At 48.2% G+C, this 18,854-nt stretch overlaps 1 protein-coding gene across 1 annotated transcript; it reads left to right on the top strand.

Moving 5' to 3' along the window:
- Positions 1–15,274: 15,274 nt before the first annotated feature.
- On the top strand, positions 15,275–16,378 carry LOC115141255 (actin-3-like). Its single transcript, XM_029680008.2, has one exon. It carries the CDS (start codon positions 15,275–15,277, stop codon positions 16,376–16,378), a length of 1,104 nt encoding a protein of 367 aa, XP_029535868.2.
- The last annotated feature ends 2,476 nt before the right edge of the window (positions 16,379–18,854 follow it).

Below are 18,854 nucleotides of genomic sequence, written 5' to 3'. Positions count from 1 at the left end.
CGTGAGGAAGCCTGGACTGAATGCTGAGCAATTCCACTTGTTTTTTGCTTTTTACATTTGTATCACAAGTCTTTTTTTATCATAATGAAAATTGACATTTTAGCCCCTTTTTAGACCTATTATACTCCTAATAGTGTGCTCTAAAATATGAGGCATGTCTAGATTCTGAAATGCAATTTTACAAATGAATTTATTCTACATAAAAAAATATGTATATGATTATCACAAAAGTACCCTTTTTTAGCTTATTTTTAGACATATTGTTTGGAATAATATACAGTACTCTTTAAACACGTCAAAAAATGACAGTGGGTGCTCTGCTACTGTTGAAGATATGACCCATTTTATATATAGAAATGTACATTAAAAGTCATTAACTAATCACGTTCAGCAAATCACCAGCAGAGGGAGTTCCCTTTGAATCCATTTTCCCATTCACTGTGTTGGGGATGTTCATCAAATGTATCAGAACTTCAAAAGTAGCAGAGCACTCACTCTGGAAATTTGATGTACAGTACTTATAGAGTATAATTACTGCTACTTTTGATATTTTATATTGTTTCAAATTGTTTAAAACCATTGTGGATATGGTGATTGACTTCAGGAAGCGTTCCTCGCCATGTCTCTGTCTTGAAATCAATGGCTCAGCTGTAAGCACGGCTGAGATATTCAAATCCTGGGAACCATCATCTCCCACAACCTCAAGTGGGAGGACAACATCACAGTGATCACCAACAAGACACACCAGTGGATGTACTTCTTATGTCAGCTGTAGAAATGTAAACTCTCACGGGCAATACTAGTTCGGTTGTACACAACCATCATCTATTACATCCTTATCTCCTCGATCACTGGTCTGGTTAGGGAATGCGTCTGCCTGGTCAAAGGGCAAACTGCAACAGATTGTCTGCTCTGCTGAAAGGGTCATCGGCTACCACCTGCCCTACATAAAGGTCCTGCATGAACCCAGGGCATGGAAGCATGCATGAAAGATCTTTACCGACCTCTTCCACCACTTCCACCTCCTCTTCCAAAGACTCCCCTCTGGCAAACGGTTCTGGTCAGTCACTACCAAAACCTGATCTGCTTCTTCCCCCGGGTGTAGCCCTCACCAACCGGCCACCTGGTCGACGATGATCTTCTCATTCATGGACTATGCACTCTGCACTACCCATCCACGGACTGTACACCCTGCACTACCCCTCCACGGACTGTACACCCTGCACTACCCATCCACGGACTGTACACCCTGCACTACCCATCCACGGACTGTACACCCTGCACTACCCATCCACGGACTGTACACCCTGCACTACCCATCCACGGACTGTACACCCTGCACTACCCATCCACGGACTGTACACCCTGCACTACCCATCCACGGACTGTACACCCTGCACTACCCATCCACGGACTGTACACCCTGCACTACCCATCCACGGACTGTACACCCTGCACTACCCCTCCACGGACTGTACACCCTGCACTACCCATCCACGGACTGTACACCCTGCATCCTACTGCACACCCTGCACTACCCCTCCACGGACTGTACACCCTGCACTACCCATCCACGGACTGTACACCCTGCACCCCATCCACGGACTGTACACCCTGCACTACCCATCCACGGACTGTACACCCTGCCTGCACTACCCATCCACGGACTGTACACCCTGCACTACCCCTCCACGGACTGTACACCCTGCACTACCCATCCACGGACTGTACACCCTGCACTACCCATCCACGGACTGTACACCCTGCACTACCCATCCACGGACTGTACACCCTGCACTACCCCTCCACGGACTGTACACCCTGCACTACCCATCCACGGACTGTACACCCTGCACTACCCATCCACGGACTGTACACCCTGCACTACCCATCCACGGACTGTACATCCCCTGCACTACCCATCCACGGACTGTACACCCTGCACTACCCATCCACGGACTGTACACCCTGCACTACCCATCCACGGACTGTACACCCTGCACTACCCATCCACGGACTGTACACCCTGCACTACCCTCCACGGACACACCCTGCACTACCCATCCACGGACTGTACACCCTGCACTACCCCTCCACGGACTGTACACCCTGCACTACCCATCCTACCCGGACTGTACACCCTGCACTACCCATCCACGGACTGTACACCCTGCACTACCCATCCACGGACTGTACACCCTGCACTACCCATCCACGGACTGTACACCCTGCACTACCCATCCACGGACTGCACTACACCCTGCACTACCCATCCACGGACTGTACACCCTGCACTACCCATCCACGGACTGTACATCCACCTGCACTACCCATCCACGGACTGTACACCCTGCACTACCCATCCACGGACTGTACACCCTGCACTACCCATCCACGGACTGTACACCCTGCACTACCCATCCGGACTGACTGTACACCCTCCACGGACTACCCACTCCATCCACGGACTGTACACCCTGCACTACCCTCCACGGACATCTACCCATCCACGGACTGTACACCCTGCACTACCCATCCACGGACTGTACACCCCACTACCCATCCACGGACTGTACACCCTGCACTACCCATCCACGGACTGTACACCCTGCACCCTCCACGGACCCATCCACGGACTGTACACCCTGCACTACCCATCCACGGACTGCACTACATCCCCTGCACCCTGCACCCCTCCACGGACTGTACACCCTGCACTACCCATCCACGGACTGTACACCCTGCACTACCCATCCACGGACTGTACACCCTGCACTACCCCTCCACGGACTGTACACCCTGCACTACCCATCCACGGACTGTACACCCTGCACTACCCATCCACGGACTGTACACCCTGCACTACCCATCCACGGACTGTACACCCTGCACTACCCTCCACGGACTGTACACCCTGCACTACCCATCCACGGACTGTACACCCTGCACTACCCATCCACGGACTGTACACCCTGCACTACCCATCCACGGACTGTACACCCTGCACTACCCATCCACGGACTGTACACCCTGCACTACCCATCCACGGACTGTACACCCTGCACTACCCCTCCACGGACTGTACACCCTGCACTACCCCTCCACGGACTGTACACCCTGCACTACCCATCCACGGACTGTACACCCTGCACTACCCCTCCACGGACTGTACACACACTACCCATCCACGGACTGTACACCCTGCACTACCCATCCCACGGACTGCACTACCCATCCACGGACTGTACACCCCCTGCACTACCCATCCACGGACTGTACACCCTGCACTACCCATCCACGGACTGTACACCCTGCACTACCCATCCACGGACTGTACACCCTGCACTACCCATCCACGGACTGTACACCCTGCACTACCCATCCACGGACTGTACACCCTGCACTACCCATCCACGGACTGTACACCCTGCTCCACGGACTGTACACCCTGCACTACCCATCCACGGACTGTACACCCTGCACTACCCCACTCCACGGACTGTACACCCTGCACTACCCATCCACGGACTGTACACCCTGCACTACCCATCCACGGACTGTACACCCTGCACTACCCTCCACGGACTGTACACCCTGCACTACCCATCCACGGACTGTACACCCTGCACTACCCATCCACGGACTGTACACCCTGCACTACCCATCCACGGACTGTACACCCTGCACTACCCATCCACGGACTGTACACCCTGCACTACCCATCCACGGACTGTACACCCTGCACTACCCACCGGACCTGCACTACCCATCCACGGACTGTACACCCTGCACTACCCATCCCCTGCACTACCCATCCACGGACTGTACACCCTGCACTACCCATCCACGGACTGTACACCCTGCACTACCCATCCACGGACTGTACACCCTGCACTACCCATCCACGGACTGTACACCCTGCACTACCCATCCACGGACTGTACACCCTGCACTACCCTCCACGGACTGTACACCCTGCACTACCCCTCCACGGACTGTACACCCTGCACTACCCATCCACGGACTGTACACCCTGCACTACCCATCCACGGACTGTACACCCTGCACTACCCATCCACGGACTGTACACCCTGCACTACCCATCCACGGACTGTACACCCTGCACTACCCATCCACGGACTGTACACCCTGCACTACCCTCCACGGACTGTACACCCTGCACTACCCCCACGGATCCACGGACTGTACACCCTGCACTACCCCTCCACGGACTGTACACCCTGCACTACCCATCCACGGACTGTACACCCTGCACTCCACGGACTGTACACCCTGCACTACCCATCCACGGACTGTACACCCTGCACTACCCATCCACGGACTGTACACCCTGCACTACCCATCCACGGACGGACTGTACACCCTGCACTACCCATCCACGGACTGTACACCCTGCACTACCCCTCCACGGACTGTACACCCTGCACTACCCATCCACGGACTGTACACCCTGCACTACCCATCCACGGACTGTACACCCTGCACTACCCATCCACGGACTGTACACCCTGCACTACCCATCCACGGACTGTACACCCTGCACTACCCCTCCACGGACTGTACACCCTGCACTACCCATCCACGGACTGTACACCCTGCACTACCCATCCACGGACTGTACACCCTGCACTACCCATCCTGTACACCCTGGACTGTACACCCTGCACTACCCATCCACGGACTGTACACCCTGCACTACCCATCCACGGACTGTACACTACCCATCCACGGACTGTACACCCTACCCCTCCGGACGGACTGTACACTACCCCTCCACGGACTGTACACCCTGCACTACCCATCCACGGACTGTACACCCTGCACTACCCCTCCACGGACTGTACACCCTGCACTACCCATCCACGGACTGTACACCCTGCACTACCCATCCACGGACTGTACACCCTGCACTACCCATCCACGGACTGTACACCCTGCACTACCCATCCACGGACTGTACACCCTGCACTACCCCTCCACGGACTGTACACCCTACACCCATCCTGCACCCCTACCCATCCACGGACTGTACACCCTGCACTACCCTCCACGGACTGTACACCCTGCACTACCCATCCACGGACTGTACACCCTGCACTACCCATCCCCTGCACTACCCATCCACGGACTGTACACCCTGCACTACCCCATCCACGGACTGTACACCCTGCACTACCCCTCCACGGACTGTACACCCTGCACTACCCATCCACGGACTGTACACCCTGCACTACCCCTCCACGGACTGTACACCCTGCACTACCCATCCACGGACTGTACACCCTGCACTACCCCTCCACGGACTGTACACCCTGCACTACCCCTCCACGGACTGTACACCCTGCACTACCCATCCACGGACTGTACACCCTGCACTACCCATCCACGGACTGTACACCCTGCACTACCCATCCACGGACTGTACACCCTGCACTACCCCTCCACGGACTGTACACCCTGCACTACCCATCCACGGACTGTACACCCTGCACTACCCTCCACGGACTGTACACCCTGCACTACCCATCCACGGACTGTACACCCTGCACTACCCATCCACGGACTGTACACCCTGCACTACCCATCCACGGACTGTACACCCTGCACTACCCATCCACGGACTGTACACACCCTGCACCCCTCCACGGACTGTACACCCTGCACTACCCATCCACGGACTGTACACCCTGCACTACCCATCCACGGACTGTACACCCTGCACTACCCATCCACGGACTGTACACCCTGCACTACCCATCCACGGACTGTACACCCTGCACTATCATCCTAGAACTGCACACCCTGCACTACCCCTCCACGGACTGTACACCCTGCACTACCCCTCCATGGACTGTACACCCTGCACTACACATCCACGGACTGTACACCCTGCACTACCCATCCACGGACTGTACACCCTGCACTACCCCTCCACGGACTGTACACCCTGCACTACCCATCCACGGACTGTACACCCTGCACTACCCATCCAGGGACTGTACACCCTGCACTACCCATCCACGGACTGTACACCCTGCACTACCCCTCCACGGACTGTACACCCTGCACTACCCCTCCACGGACTGTACACCCTGCACTACCCTCCACGGACTGACCCTGCCCACCCCTCCACGGACTGTACACCCTGCACTACCCATCCACGGACTGTACACCCTGCACTACCCCTCCATCCACGGACTGTACACCCTGCACTACCCATCCACGGACTGTACACCCTGCACTACCCATCCACGGACTGTACACCCTGCACTACCCTCCACGGACTGTACACCCTGCACTACCCATCCACGGACTGTACACCCTGCACTACCCATCCACGGACTGTACACCCTGCACTACCCATCCACGGACACCCTGCACTACCCATCCACGGACTGTACACCCTGCACTACCCATCCACGGACTGTACACCCTGCACTACCCATCCACGGACTGTACACCCTGCACTACCCATCCACGGACTGTACACCACCCTGCACTACCCATCCACGGACTGTACACCCTGCACTACCCATCCACGGACTGTACACCCTGCACTACCCATCCACGGACTGTACACCCTCATACCCCTCCACGGAGTACACCCTGCACTACCCATCCACGGACTGTACACCCTGCACTACCCCTCCACGGACTGTACACCCTGCACTACCCATCCACGGACTGTACACCCTGCACTACCCCTCCACGGACTGTACACCCTGCACTACCCATCCACGGACTGTACACCCTGCACTACCCCTCCACGGACTGTACACCCTGCACTACCCATCCACGGACTGTACACCCTGCACTACCCTCCACGGACTGTACACCCTGCACTACCCATCCACGGACTGTACACCCTGCACTACCCATCCACGGACTGTACACCCTGCACTACCCATCCACGGACTGTACACCCTGCACTACCCCTCCACGGACTGTACACCCTGCACTATCATCCTAGAACTGCACACCCTGCACTACCCCTCCACGGACTGTACACCCTGCACTACCCATCCACGGACTGTACACCCTGCACTACCCATCCTAGAACTGCACACTACCCCTCCACGGACTGTACACCCTGCACTACCCATCCACGGACTGTACACCCTGCACTACCCATCCACGGACTGTACACCCTGCACTATCATCCTAGAACTGCACACCCTGCACTACCCATCCACGGACTGTACACCCTGCACTATCATCCTAGAACTGCACACCCTGCACTACCCCTCCACGGACTGTACACCCTGCACTACCCATCCACGGACTGTACACCCTGCACTACCCCTCCACGGACTGTACACCCTGCACTACCCCTCCACGGACTGTACACCCTGCACTACCCATCCACGGACTGTACACCCTGCACTACCCCTCCACGGACTGTACACCCTGCACTACCCATCCTAGAACTGCACACCCTGCACTACCCATCCACGGACTGTACACCCTGCACTACCCCTCCACGGACTGTACACCCTGCACTACCCATCCTAGAACTGCACACCCTGCACTACCCCTCCACGGACTGTACACCCTGCACTACCCTCCACGGACTGTACACCCTGCACTATCATCCTAGAACTGCACACTTCTCTTTGCATTTTCTGCACATCCTGATATGCACTCTTTTCTTTTGATCAAAGAAATATATTTTGTGTATTTAAAAGGGAGGGAAAAAATGTAACAAACGTAAGGATCACAATTACTGACACCCCTGTTTTCAATATCTTTCAATATCTCACCTTGTGAGGATAATGGCACTGAGCCTTTTCCTAAAATGGGAAGAATCTTAGAATCCTTCCAGATCCTTGATATCCTTTGTCTGCGCGTATGGTCTGCCCTCTTCAAACCACAGGTTTTCAATGGGTTTCAAGTCTGGAGACTGAGATGGCCATGCAAAATGTTAATTTTGGGGCCAATTAACCATTTCTTAGTGGATTGTGATGTATGCTTGGGATTATTGTCTTGCTGGAAGATACACTTGCGGCCAAATGTCAGCCTCCTGGCCGAGGCAACAACTTCATGATGCCGTTGACCTTAACAAGGTCACCAGGAACATTGGAAGCAAAATAGCCCCATCACATCAAAGATCCACCACCATATTTTACAGTAGGTATAGAGTTATTTTCTGCTAATACATTCTCATTTTGACACCAAACCCATCACTTTTGTGCGTGGCCATAGAGCTCTATCTTCATGTCAGTATAGTATAGTAAAAATACAATATAGTATTTTAATTATTGTTTACAGTCATTTTTGGCTCACCTTTATCAAGTATAGTATTGACGTTATTTATTTTATACAGCCATTTTTTTTTCATCTTTATCAGGAGTGTTAATAATTTTGGTGCCCATTTTATATATTTCCCCTATCGCACATCACCCTGTACATTTTTTATTTATTTATACATCATTATACATACAGTACCAGTCAAACATTTGGACACATCTACTCATTCAAGGTTTTACTTTTTTTTTTACTATGTTCTACTTCATAGAATAATAGTGAAGACATCAACACTATGAAATAACACATATGGAATGATGTAGAAACCAAAAAGTGTTAAACAAATCAGAATATATTTCCTAATTTAGATTCTTCAAAGTAACCACCCTTTGCCTTGATGACAAGCTTTGCACACTCTTGGCATTTTTTTTTTTTTTCATTTGACCTTTATTTAACTAGGCAAGTCAGTTAAGAACAAATTCTTATTTTCAATGACGGCCTAGGAAGAGTGGGTTAACTGCCTGTTCAGGGGCAGAACGACAGATTTGTACCTTGTCAGCTCGGGGGTTTCAATATCTTTCAATATCTTAACCAGCTTCACGAGGTAGTCACCTGGAATGCATTTATTTTAACAGGTGTGCCTTGTTAAAAGTTAATTTGTGGAATTTCTTTCCTTTTTAATTAATTTGAGCCAATCAGTTGTGTTGTGACAGGGTATGATTGGCATACAGGTATACAAAAGACCAACCATATTATAGCAAGAAAAGCTCAAATAAGCAAAGAGAAAAAACAGTCCATCATTACTTTAAGACATGGCCAGTCAATCGGAAAATGTCAAGAACTTTGAATGTTTCTTCAAGTGCAGTCGCAAAAAACATCAAGCACTCATAAGGACCGCCACAGGGAAGGAAGACCCAGAGTTACCTCTGCTGCAGAGGATAAGTTCATTAGAGTTACCAGCCTCAGAAATTGCAGCCCAAATAAATGCTTCACAGAGTTCAAGTAACAGACACATATCAACATCAACTGTTCAGAGGAGACTGCATGAATCAGGCATTCATGGTCAAATTGCTGCAAAGAAACCACTACTAAAGGACACCAATATGAAGAAGAGATTTGCTTGGGCCAAGAAACACAAGCCATGGACATTAGACCGGTGGAAATCTGTCCTTTGGTCTGATGAGTCAAAAATGTGAGATTTTTGGTTCCAACCGCCGTGTCTTTGTGAGATGCAGAGTAGGTGAACGGATGATCACAGCATGTGTGGTTTCCACCGCAAAGCATGAAGGAGGTGGTGTGATGATGTGGGGGTGCTTTGCTGGTGAACTGTCAGTGATTTATTTAGAATTCAAGGCACACTTAACCAGCATGGCTACCACAGCGTTCTGCAGCGATATGCCATCCCATCTGGTTGGCGCTTAGTGGGACTATCATTAGTTTTTCAACAGGACAATGACCCAACACACCTCCAGGCTGTGTAAGGGCTTTTCGACCAAGAAGGAGAGGGATCGGTTGAGATAATAATGTCTAGAGTGTGCAAAGCTGTTGTCACTGCAAAGGGTGGCTACTTTGAAGAATCTAAAATATTAAATATATTTAGATTTGTTTAACATTATTTTGGTTACTACATCATTCCTAATTTGCAATCAGAGGAAAAAGAACTCTGGACCACCTATACTCCACACACAGAGACACATACAAAGCTCTCCCTCGCCCTCCATTTGACAAATCTGGCAGTAATTATATCCTGCTGATTCCTGCTTACAAGCAAAAATTCAAGCAGGAAGCACCAGTGACTAGATTTTTGAAAAAGTGGTCAGATGACGCAGATGCTAAGCTACAGGACTGTTTTGCTAGCACAGACTGGAATATGTTCCGGAATTCTTCCGATGGTATTGAGGAATACACCACATCAGTCATTGGCTTCATCAATAAGTGGATCGATGACGCCGTCCCCACAGTGACCGTACGTACATACCCCAACCAGAAGCCATGGATTACAGACAGCATCCGCACTGAGCTAAAGGCTAGAGCTGCTGCTTTCAAGGAGCGGAACTCTAACCCGGCTTATAAAGCTTATAAGAAATCCCGCTATGCCCTCCGACGAACCATCAGACAGACAAAGCGTCAATACAGGACAAATATCGAATCGTACTACACCGGCTCTGACTCTCGTCCTATGTGGCAAGGCTTGCAAACTATTACGGACCACAAAGGGAAGCACAGCCGAGAGCTGCCCTGTGACACGAGCCTACCGGACGAGCTAAACTACTTCTATGCTTACTTCGAGGCAAGTAACACTGAAACATGCATGAGAGCACCAGCTGTTCCGGACGACTGTGTGATCACACTCTCCGCAGCCGATGTGAGTAAGACCTTTAAACAGGTCAACATTCGCAAGGCCGCTGGGCTAGATGGATTACCAGGACATGTACAGCGAGCATGCGCTGACCAACTGACAAGTGCCTTCATTCACATTTTTAACCTCTCCCTGTCCCTGTCTGTAATATCAACATGTTTCAAGCAGACCATCATAGTGCCTGTGCCCAAGAACACTAGGGTAACCTGCCTAAATGACTACTGACCCATAGCACTCACATCTGTAGCCATAGAATGCTTTTAAAGGCTGGTCATGGCTCACATCAACACCATCATCCCAGAAACCCTAGACCCACTCCAATTTGCATACCGCCCCAACAGATCCACAGATGATGCAGTCTTTATTGCACTCCACACTGCCCTTTCCCACCTGGACAAAAGGAACACCTATGTGAGAATGCTATTCATTTCTCAAAGCTCATCAATAAGCTATAAGGACCCTGGGGCTAAACACCCCCCTCTGCAAGTGGATCCTGGACTTCCTGACAGGCCGTCCCCATTTGGCAAGGGTAGGTAACAACACATCCGACACGCTGATCCTCAACACTGGTGCCCTTCATGGGTGTTTGCTCAGTCCCCTCCTGTACTCCCTGTTCACTCATGACTGCACGGCCAGGTACAACTCCAACACCATCATTAAAATTGCAGATGACACAACAGCTGACAACGACAGCCTATAGGGAGGAGGTCAGAGACCTGGCTGTGTGGTGCCAGGACAACAACCTCTCCCTCAATGTGATCAAGACAAAGGAGATTATTGTGGACTACAGGAAAAAGAGGACTGAGCATGCCCCCATTCTCATCGACAGGTCTGCAGTGGAGCAGGTTGGTGTCCACATCACCAACAAACGAACATGGTCCAAGCACACCAAGACAGTCGTGAAGAGGGCATGACAAAACCTATTACCCCTCAGGAGACTGAAAAGATTTGGCATGGGTCCTCAGATCCTCAAAAGGTTCTACAGCTGCACCATCGAGAGTATCCTGACTGGTTGCATCACTGCCTGGTATGGCAACTGCTCGGCCTCTGACCGCAAGGTACTACAGAGGGTAGTGCGAACGGCCCAGTACATCACTGGGGCCAAGCTTCCTGCCATCCAGGACCTCTATAGCAAGCGGTGTCAGAGGAAGGCCCTAAAAATTGTCAAAGACTCCAACCACCCTAGTCATAGACTGTTCTCTCTGCTACCGCATGGCAAGTGGTACTGGAGCACCAAGTCTAGGTCCAAGAGGCTTCTAAACAGCTTCTACGCCGAAGCCATAAGACTCCTGAACATCTAATCAAATGGCTACCCAGACAATTTGCATTGCACCCTCAGCTCCCCCTCTTTACACCACTGCTATTGTCATCTATGCATAGTCACTTTAATAACTCTACCTACATGTACATACTACCTCAAATAACCTGTGCCCCCGCACATTGTATCGGTACCCTACTGTATTTAGTCTCGCTATTGTTATTTTCCTGCTGCTCTTTAATTACTTGTTACTTTTATCTCTTATTCTTATCCATATTTTTTTGAAACTGCATTGTTGGTTAGGGGCTTGTAAGTAAGCATTTCACTGTAAGGTCTACTACACCTGTTGTATTCGGTGCATGTGACTAATAAGAGTGGATTTGAATCTCCTGAAAAGTGAGTGCTTCCCAGTCAGTCCAGCAGCGCTACATCTCCAGCAGACAGCCCTTTCAGCTAAACATAACTCGTTCATTACATGCTCTTTTTTCTGCAGGCTTTGCTCCCCTTCTTGTGCAAATGAAAACTAATTTCCACTCTCACTTATAGCAAGGATTAATGCTGTAAAAATGAACAGTTTACCCAAATTTCTTTATCTATTTCAATCTATCCCATTGTCTTTACCAAAGTGTTTTTTTAAGTCAATCAATCAGGCTGTTACCACATGTATCTGGGGAGGTAGATCTGAGTCAGTATATCATTTCTTCAGCGATGCAAGTTTAGTGGATGGCTGGCACTACCCAACTTTTTATACTATTACTGGGCAGCCAACTTTCAGAAACTGCCATTCTGGTTACATGCTCCAGATACCCCATGGGGCCACCTAGAGGCACGTTCTTGTATTTCTGCTTCTCTTCCTGCTTTACTCTGCTCTTCTCTCCCAACATGCCCCTCTTGCTATACTCGCAATCCTGTAGTGCTTTCCACACTTGAGATTTGGTACCAGTTTCAACAGCATTTTAAATTCTCTGCTGCATCTACTATGGGTCTTATTAATAAGAATCACGTATTCCTCGCTTCTCTACTAGATAATGCTTTCTCTTACTGGACAAGGAAAGGTATTAAGTCCTTCCAAGATTTTTCCAAACCTGGCCTCTAAATACCCTTTGCCTCCATCTCACTTTTTTAAGCATTGTGTCTCCTCCCCATTTTCTGGTTTCCCTGCTTCACCGCCTTGCTAACCCTGAGATGGCATATTGACTCTATTACCTCGACAAAAAGCAGTCATTTCTCAGATCTATCTGTGTATTTTGTCATTGGACAAACACTCCGCCAACTCTCCGTCAAACTTTATATTATAAATACAACAAGTGTATACTTTACAGTGAAATACTTACTTACAAGCCCTTAAACCAACAGTGCAGTTCAAGAAGAAGAAAATATTTACCAAGTATATTAAAATAAAAAGTAATAATAAAAAGTAACACAATAAGAATAAGAATAACGAGGCTATTTACAGGGGGCACCAGTACCGAGTCAGTGTGCGGGGGTACAGGCTAGTTGAGGTAATCTGTACATGTAGGTGGGGGCGAAGTGACTATGCATAGGTAACAAATAAACAGTGAGTAGCAACAGTGTACGAAAGGGGGGGTCAATGTAAATTGTTCGGTGGCGATTTTATGAATTGTTCAACAATCTTATGGCTTTTGGTCCTAGACTTGGCACTCCGGTACAGCTTGCCATGCGGTAGCAGAGAAAACAGTCTATAACTTGGGTGACTGGAGTCTCTGACAATTTTATGGGTTTTCCTCTGACACCGCTTATTATATAGGTCCTGGATGGCAGGAAAATTGGTGATGTACGGGGCTGTTCGCACTACCCTCTGTAGCGCCTTATGGTCAGATGCCGAGTAGTTGCCATACCAGCCGGTGATGCATCCGGTCAGGATGCTCTCGATGGTGCAGCTGTAGAACCTTTTGAGGATCTGGGGAACCATGCCAAATCTGGGTATTGAATTTACACAGGAGTGGTGGGATGATGCGGTTGATAGAGTACACTCCACTACATCTTGTGCTCATCTTGGTCTCATACAATTTAAGGTTTTACATAGGGTGCATTTTTCCAAATCCAGATTGTCTGACATATATCCAAATGTAAATGATGAGAGTGATAGATGTCATGTCTCACCATGTGACCCAAGTCACATGTTCATTCAATGCTCTAAACTGCAAAGTTACTGGAATTCTATTTTTCAAACTTTATCTGTGATGCTTGAAATGAACCTGCAGCCTTGTCCCTTGATAGCTGTTTTTGGTATTCCAGAATACTTGTTCTCCTTGGACCCCAAACATGCCCATATCGTTGCTTTTACATCCTTATTAGCTCGATGTAGAATTATTCTCCAGTGGAAGTCTGCTCAGCCCTCTTCTACTTCTCAATGGCTCAATGATGTAATGTTCTTCCTAAAGCTTGAGAAAATGAGGTATTCTCTTAGGGGTTCCAATGATACATTTGTTAGAAAATAGCAACCATTGATATTATACTATAATGGCTTGCAGAGGCTCTCCTCTGATGAATTGCTTCAAGGTTTCCCAGTAGGCATTACCAGTAGTCATTACATAATAGGTACAGTCATCAATATAATGCTATCCAGTCCAAGCACGTTTGTCTAAGGTTTACTGATCATTTACTTATTTCTGTTTTTGTATTTTGAATCTGTATTGAGTTGTTTGTATACCCCCCCCTGTATTCTTGATTGTTTATTTGTGGTGATATCTCTGTAGAATTTTTGTTTTCTAGGACCGAATTGAGGGAGGGTGTGGAATGGGTTGGCTATTTGGGGTGATCAGTGTGGGTGGTTGGGAGGGAGGGAGGGAGGGAATCGAGGTGGGTGGACTGAGGTAGGGCGGAGAGGTAGGGGGGGACTAGGGGGGTTGGGTGGATGTGTTGTATGGAGGGAAGGAGGGTGGTTGGGATATGGTCAAATCTTTGTGCTTACATTGATGTACATTCTGTAAAACCTGAATAAAAATACATACAAAAATAATAATAAAATGTTTACGCACAATGCTGTCAGTATTGCAAACCTAAGCAGGACACAAACTGAAGTCTCGCGATTTCATCTTCTTCTTATCTTCTTTTTCTTAAATGCAACTATTTACTCGCGCCACGAAATCAGCATATATGACAACAATTACACCGGGTGATGCAAAATGAACACACCCATTGTCACCGATCCGGATACACTCACATTATAACTAGAGGAGAAAGTGCTTGTGACATCATAATGGTGTTCTAGTCTGTTCTGAAATCAGATTTTTTTTCATTGCCGAGGTACTTGGTAATGTATCACAAAGTGATAGGAATAGAGAAGGGGGGACTGTAATAAGGCATAACTTTATTTCATATTTGTGGGCACTCTTTTCAAACTTTCTGCTGCTAGAATTGAGAGAGAAATGGCACATTTGCCAACTGCAATTGTGATTGACAATGGAACTGACCAGATGAGAGTTGGGATCTCAGGCAGTACAGAGCCTAGTCTGATCTGTAAAAATGTCACTGGCAGATCTGAGAGCAACTCTAGTGAAGGAGAGCTCTGCTTTGGAGATGAGGCATGGGGGAGGAGAGACGACTTGTCTGTGATTCGTCCCATGAAGCGTGGGAGGGTGGTGTCATGGACTGATATGGAGGCCATATGGAGCTATGTTTTCAACAGGCACGTGAAGACCCCCTCATGTGAGAGCCCGGTTTTACTGACTGAGTTCCCCTTGACCACCCAGTCTGACAGGGAAAAGACCTGCAGGATGATGTTCGAGGGTCTGGGTGTCCCTGCATTGTACATGGCCCCTCAGTCGCTCCTGGCCCTGCTGTCTTCAGGCAGGGTGACCGGCTGTGTGGTGGACTGTGGCTACGACGTCACCCACACAGTCCCAGTTTTCGAGGGCCACTGCCTCCCCCACGCTGTGCGTCAGCTGGGCCTGGGAGGGCAGGATGTCACGGCCCACCTGGCTCTGCTGCTGAAGGAGTCCGGAGCTCAGTTTTCCAGCACCACACAGGAACATGACACCGTGACCATCATCAAGGAGCAGATGTGTTATGTATCCACTGATCCCTCCTCAGAGACAGCCACAACCATCATCGGCAGCACCGATGCGGACTACCAGCTCCCCGACGGACAGATGCTGAGGGTTGGCAGCGAGAGGTTCAGGGCACCCGAAATCCTCTTCTCTCCTCAGACTGTCCGCATGGTAACACAAGGCATTCCCAGTCTCCTGGTGAGCTCTGTGTTGGAGAGCGATGCAGACCTGTGGCAGCTGCTCCTAAACAACGCCGTCCTTGCCGGGGGCTCCAGCCTTCTTCCCGGGATGGGCCGCAGACTGAGGGAGGAGGCCTCGGCTCTGGCACCGCCAGGATGCCGCGTGGGGCCAGTCCCTGTGATGGACACCGCCTGGCTGGGGGGCTCCCTTCTGTCCTCTCTCTCCATCTTTGGAGACATGTGCATCAGTGCCTTGGAGTACCAGGAGATGGGGTCCAACGTGATCCATCACAAGTGCTTCTGAGTCATGTCTGATGCCTTTCCCTGGCCTGCTCACCAGAGACAATTCAATGAAACACTGATTCTGATTAAAGGTATTTTTCTAAATGTTTCCCAAGGAGAATGAACTGTTCATTTGATAAGGCACAAAATAACTTGGATATAGCCTAGGCTGAAGAGGGCAGGCATAGGCTTACATTGGAGACAAAAACAAATCATCTATGGGAATAAGAGCTCTTGTTTGGTATTGAAATTAAATAGTTTGATTCAGTGGTAATAAAAACGAATGGATTTTGGAACTTTTGTGTGACCGTGGCACACACAGATGTCTTATTCCTTATTCCTATGCATGGTCTCCAGAAACCATTATGTCACTGCAACCGGGAAACTGACGAGCATCCCACTCCATTCTGCTCTTACGGTAAACCCCAGATAAATAACGCTGATTGAATGACGGATTGATTACTTGTCAGGTCTCTTAGTTGAAGAGACTTTTTGCAATGGAAAAGTCAATCAGAATTGATGAGGACGGCTCTGTACCCTGTCTGTGACCTAATCGAGCTGCTGAGTTCGAGGATAAACGACTGCCCGTAGACATCCCCGCCACACCATGTCCATAAATACTTCTCCAGATTGTCTCGAGAGTGCATAGTAATCCGCCCCCTAGATAGGTCTACCGGGAATCACTGTTAAAATGCACTCAACTATCTGCCACACCAAGATGTCAATAGTTTGCTTGCTCCTGAAATACCAGCAGTGAATGTATACATTACCATCATCGTATTGCTAGTGTTATCTACATATCTATACCTCTGTTGTAGAATATATTTTTTTATAGGTACGTTTAGAAAAGAGTTTGTTTCAATTGCGTTATTGTAAACCGTGCCGCTTATTGAGCACTAGATGGCGGTACAACATTATGGAGCAACAAACGTTAGAAATATTGTAGTCTAAAGATTCTGTCATCACTGCACCCACTTGTTTGGTTGGGTGTAATTTACTATAGCTGTTGTACAGCGTTTTAACAAATTTAACACCTCCAAACCAAAGATATGCATCAGGATTGAGAAATAGCAATACCTTTATTTTGACTATTTTCTACATTTTGGAATAATAGTGAAGACATCAAAACTATTAAATAACACATGAAATCATGTAGTAACCAAAAAAGTGTTAAAAAAAATCCAAATATATTTTATATTTGATATTCTTCAAAGTAAGAATATTATGACAAGAACAACTCAAATAAGCAAAGACAAATGACCGTCCATCATTACATTAAGACATGAAGGTCAGTCAATGCAGAAAATGTCAAGAACTTTGAAAGCTTCTTCAAGTGCAGTCGCAAAAATCCGCCACAGGAAAGGAAGACCCAGAATTACCTCTGCTAACTCATTAGAGTTACCAGCCTCAGAAATTGCAGCCCAAATAAATGCTTCACGGAGATCAAGTAACAGACACATCTCAACATCAACTGTTCAGAGGGGACTGCATGAATCAGACCTTCATGGTTGAATTGCTGCAAAGAAACCAATACTAAAAGACATGAAATGAATACAATCTCAACAGACAAATGGTTTGGGGAGAGTATTTGGTTGCAGTGTTATAAACTATTAGCAGCTCTTAGTTGATTGTTGTTAATGCAGAGATGCACACTTTGATGAGCAAAGACATATTATTTTGTTGAAACACACAACGGTATGTTGATACTATAACTTACAGTAGTTAGATTGTATTTGCTCACATGTTCTCCACAGCGTCAATGGGCGTTGTTATGATACTCTTGTCTTGGTGCATTTTCTTCGGGTTTCTCAAGTGTGTCGCCAAGATGCAGACTTGGCTTATTTGTTCAAATGCAAGGGTTGTGCTCTTCCAAGCTCTACCAAGCTCATCAAATATATTTTGCCTTAAACACGACTGAACCCGCAAGTATTCAATTGAACCACGAACTCCTTGCTTGAATCACATGACATCGAATGAAAGCCTTGCATAAAGAGTTAATGTAACCACAGTCACTGATACTTTATTAGTTAATGTAACCACAGTCACTGATACTTTATTAGTTAATGTAACCACAGTCACTGATACTTTATTAGTTAATGTAACCACAGTCACTGATACTTTATTAGTTAATGTAACCACAGTCACTGATACTTTATTAGTTAATGTAACCACAGTCACTGATACTTTATTAGTTAATGTAACCACAGTCACTGATACTTTATTAGTTAATGTAACCACAGTCACTGATACTTTATTAGTTAATGTAACCACAGTCACTGATACTTTATTAGTTAATGTAACCACAGTCACTGATACTTTATTAGTTAATGTAACCACAGTCACTGATACTTTATTAGTTAATGTAACCACAGTCACTAATACTTTATTAGTTAATGTAACCACAGTCACTGATACTTTATTAGTTAATGTAACCACAGTCACTAATACTTTATTAGTTAATGTAACCACAGTCACTAATACTTTATTAGTTAATGTAA

Source organism: Oncorhynchus nerka, linkage group LG14, assembly GCF_034236695.1.
Source record: "Oncorhynchus nerka isolate Pitt River linkage group LG14, Oner_Uvic_2.0, whole genome shotgun sequence".
Classification (NCBI taxonomy): domain Eukaryota; kingdom Metazoa; phylum Chordata; class Actinopteri; order Salmoniformes; family Salmonidae; genus Oncorhynchus; species Oncorhynchus nerka.
The sequence above is the reverse complement of the archived record's forward strand: the minus strand, read 5'-3'. Positions and strand labels throughout refer to the sequence as shown.

Coding starts and splice junctions, on each gene's coding strand:
- LOC115141255 (XM_029680008.2), top strand. CDS start 15,275: ATGGCACATTTGCCAACTGCAATTGTGATTGACAATGGAACTGACCAG.